Raw genomic sequence first — 3,371 nt, 5'->3', positions numbered from 1 at the left:
ATAACCATACGTACTGAAAAAAGGAAAATGCAACTAAGTTAAAATTCTTTTTCTCAAAGAGAACGGAATCAAAGATTCAACGAGAGAACGGGGAAGTGTGCATGTGAATAGTGTAAACGTGAGAATACGCGCAGGCGCATTTGTCTGACACGTTACGGGGGAGTGGTTTGCGCGGTAACCACGAGATCTCCTTACTATCGCGCAAGCGAAATTTTCAGACTTGCTTTATTAAAATGTTCGTGGAAGTTCTCCGAGCGCTGCAGTTGTGTATCTGAAGCAAAGATAAACGGGAAAGGCGCGGCGCGCGGCATTCGGATATGAAGAGTAAAATTTACGAACTGTTCCGCGAAAGACGACAACGAATCAGACACGCGGAAAGGAAATAAAAGTATTCGAGTATTGAATAATGTTATAAGATGATTTCTTTTCTTCCGTAATTTGAAATAATTAATTAAGAATGTACAACAATAATGAGCGTGGAGGGACATTTATTTGGTATTGTTGTCCACAAGATTCTTCAAACCGATGGACAAAATTCCGTGACCGAACTCAAGACTGATCAATTGATTTAGAAGCTATTGATGCTTATGTAGACAGCATAAAAGTAACTTGACCTTTTAAAAAAATATATAAAGGTTAATTCTTCTAAAACCATTTGTTATGTGGTAGAAAATTCACAATGGTTTAAATGACGTATTTAACTTTTGAAGATTACCGCCTTGGGACGTTACAATACACATCAAACAATAAAAGAAGTGAACGTAGTTTGTGTTGTGTTAATGGAAAGAAAACGTAATTTGGAACCAAACATGTAGGAGATAAATTGGTGTTATCTGTCGGCAGTGTTCTCGACGTCTTCCGTTGTGGTTGAACAAAATTTTATTAAGTTAAGTTACTATTCTAAAAAAAGAAAAAAAAAAAAGAAAGAATATATTTATCCCTGAAATGAAGTGTTTGTGGTGACAAAGAAGAAAAAGAACTAACTTCTTTGTTTTTTTTTGTTTTTTTCTACTTTAGTTCATCTTCTACATTGTTTTATTACGTTACTTTTTTCTCTCCTGTTTGGATGTGCTTCTCAGATTGTTGGAGTGTATAATTCTTCCTTCTTGTGCCACAATATGATGGACGATACGCCTTCATCTGCCTCATCTCTGTTTGAGTTTACCCCTTTAGAGAATTCCTCGCAAATGTGTAACGCAAGTGAATCATTTGTAACTACAGTGAATAATAACACCTTTGCTATCTGTAGTGATGTGTATTGTGGTTCCAGTTTCCAAGATTTTCATAAAAGTTACAAAGAAGTACATGGATACCTCAGTTTGTTGGTGTGTATCTTTGGTTCCATTGCCAATATTTTAAACATCGTGGTGTTAACACGTAAAGAAATGATATCTCCTACCAACGCCATTTTAACCGCTTTAGCCGTTGCTGATTTGCTTGTAATGGTGGAATATATCCCGTTTTCATGTCACTATTATATATTTCATAACAGACCAAAGGTTGAAACGTACACTTACGCATGGACAATGTTTGTGTTATTCCACTCAAACTTTGCTCAAGTGTTTCATACTATATCCATCTGGTTAACGGTTACGCTGGCTGTTTGGAGGTGCATCGCGATTGGATATCCTCAACGAAATCGTGGCTGGTGTAATATGGAAAATACACTGATTACTATAGCAAGTGCCTATATCTGTTCCCCCATCTTGTGTATACCGACGTATCTAACATTCTCGGTGAAATCAAGAATTATTCCAGACCCCAACAATACAGATTATAACGTTACTCTATATTTTGTTGCTTTGAGTGAAATGACCGATTCGTTCCCGTTATTGGGGAAGATCAATTTTTATGTTTACAGTGTCGTGATAAAAATTATTCCTTGTATTTTGTTGACCGTGTTGAGCCAGTGGTTAATAAGTGCGCTAATGGCCGCGAAGAAACGTAAACAAAATTTAACGAAACGTAAAACGATTTCTGGGTGTTGCAGGAATGACGACCAGCAGCGGCAAACTGACCGAACAACTCGAATGTTATTGGCTGTTTTGTTATTATTTCTTATCACTGAATTCCCGCAGGGTATACTTGGACTTTTAAGTGTTATCTTAGGAGACTGTTTTTTCAGAAACTGTTACACAAGTTTTGGCGAGATGATGGACATGTTAGCTCTAATAAACAGCGCTATTAATTTTATTTTATATTGTTCGATGAGCAGACAGTTTCGGGAAACGTTTAGTTATCTTTTTATGCCGCGAATTTTACATAGATGGGTCCCTGTACCACACAACGAAATCACTATTACAACACATAACACACAAGTAACACACGTTTAATGATAAATCATTGCTTTATACTTTTTGTTTCACGTGTTAATTTCCCCCCCTCCTTTCTAAACGTGACAGTTTGCTCGTTAACAATATATGTTTTATATTTTTTAAATACATCCTAATATATTTATAACAATAACGGATTATAAGTGTGTTATAAAGTGATGAAAGAAGTGAATACTTACCACCTTTATGATCGATTTTATCGGAACCTTTCACAATCGAGCCCTGGTGAAAGGTTATTTTCCGAGCGATTGTAAAGATGGATGGTATAACAATAAAAGACCAAAAAATACATACAGTATATATATAAATACACACTAATCACAGCTCCTTAATTTTCTAATTTCTTTTCTGTGCCATCTGTAATTATTTATCCACTGTTCTTTCTTCGAAAACGTTGTTTGTTTGTTTGTTACATACGAATACGTAAAAAAAAGAAATAATACTATATTATATACATATATGATATATAAAAATATATAAATTCAAAAAAGTATATAAATACAAATATATTTTATGTTTCGTGTATATGCCATGTTAATGATTAAAAAATAATAATAATACAATGTTGAATTGAATTGCGTGTTTATGCATTTGTTATTTAAGAAAGACACAAAGCGTTTTAATATTAATAGCAAGTGTTAAGTCTACTAGGTTTTGGAATCGCCTTTGATGTTCTTTCTAATAACAGAAAAACTACATTTTCCATATGTTTGTTTTTGGTTGGTTCAGAGCAATGGTTTCCAACCTGGGGAGAATGCCCTTGCAGGTGCGTGAAGAGGATAAAATAGTAGTGCAAGTTACTGACAGAAAAAATATGAATTTATAAATTAAAACAACACTAGCAAATGCCATTTAAAGCAACCCTGTGCAACCGCTGGCCCACTGAATTCTTTTATCCCGTCGGCCTAACCAATTATTAAAACTATATTAATTCCGTAATCTCTTAAACTCAATTGAAAATTCTTCCTGGTAACTGATATCAATCTTGAAAGTATCCTCCGCATTGGAACAATCAGTGTACTACTAACCATTGAGAAA

General features: G+C 34.6%; 1 protein-coding gene across 1 annotated transcript; it reads left to right on the top strand.

The window, feature by feature from the left end:
- The first annotated feature begins 244 nt into the window (after window positions 1-244).
- On the top strand, window positions 245-3,069 carry LOC145674776 (G-protein coupled receptor dmsr-1-like). The gene has a single exon (XM_081744980.1). The coding sequence runs from the start codon at window positions 1,119-1,121 to the stop codon at window positions 2,331-2,333; it is 1,215 nt and encodes a 404-aa protein (XP_081601106.1). The 5' UTR covers window positions 245-1,118; the 3' UTR covers window positions 2,334-3,069.
- The last annotated feature ends 302 nt before the right edge of the window (window positions 3,070-3,371 follow it).

The sequence above is a fragment of the Thermobia domestica genome, chromosome 18 (assembly GCF_964235325.1).
Source record: "Thermobia domestica chromosome 18, izTheDome1.hap1.1, whole genome shotgun sequence".
In the NCBI taxonomy this organism is placed as follows: Eukaryota; Metazoa; Arthropoda; class Insecta; order Zygentoma; family Lepismatidae; genus Thermobia; species Thermobia domestica.
The sequence above is the reverse complement of the archived record's forward strand: the minus strand, read 5'-3'. Positions and strand labels throughout refer to the sequence as shown.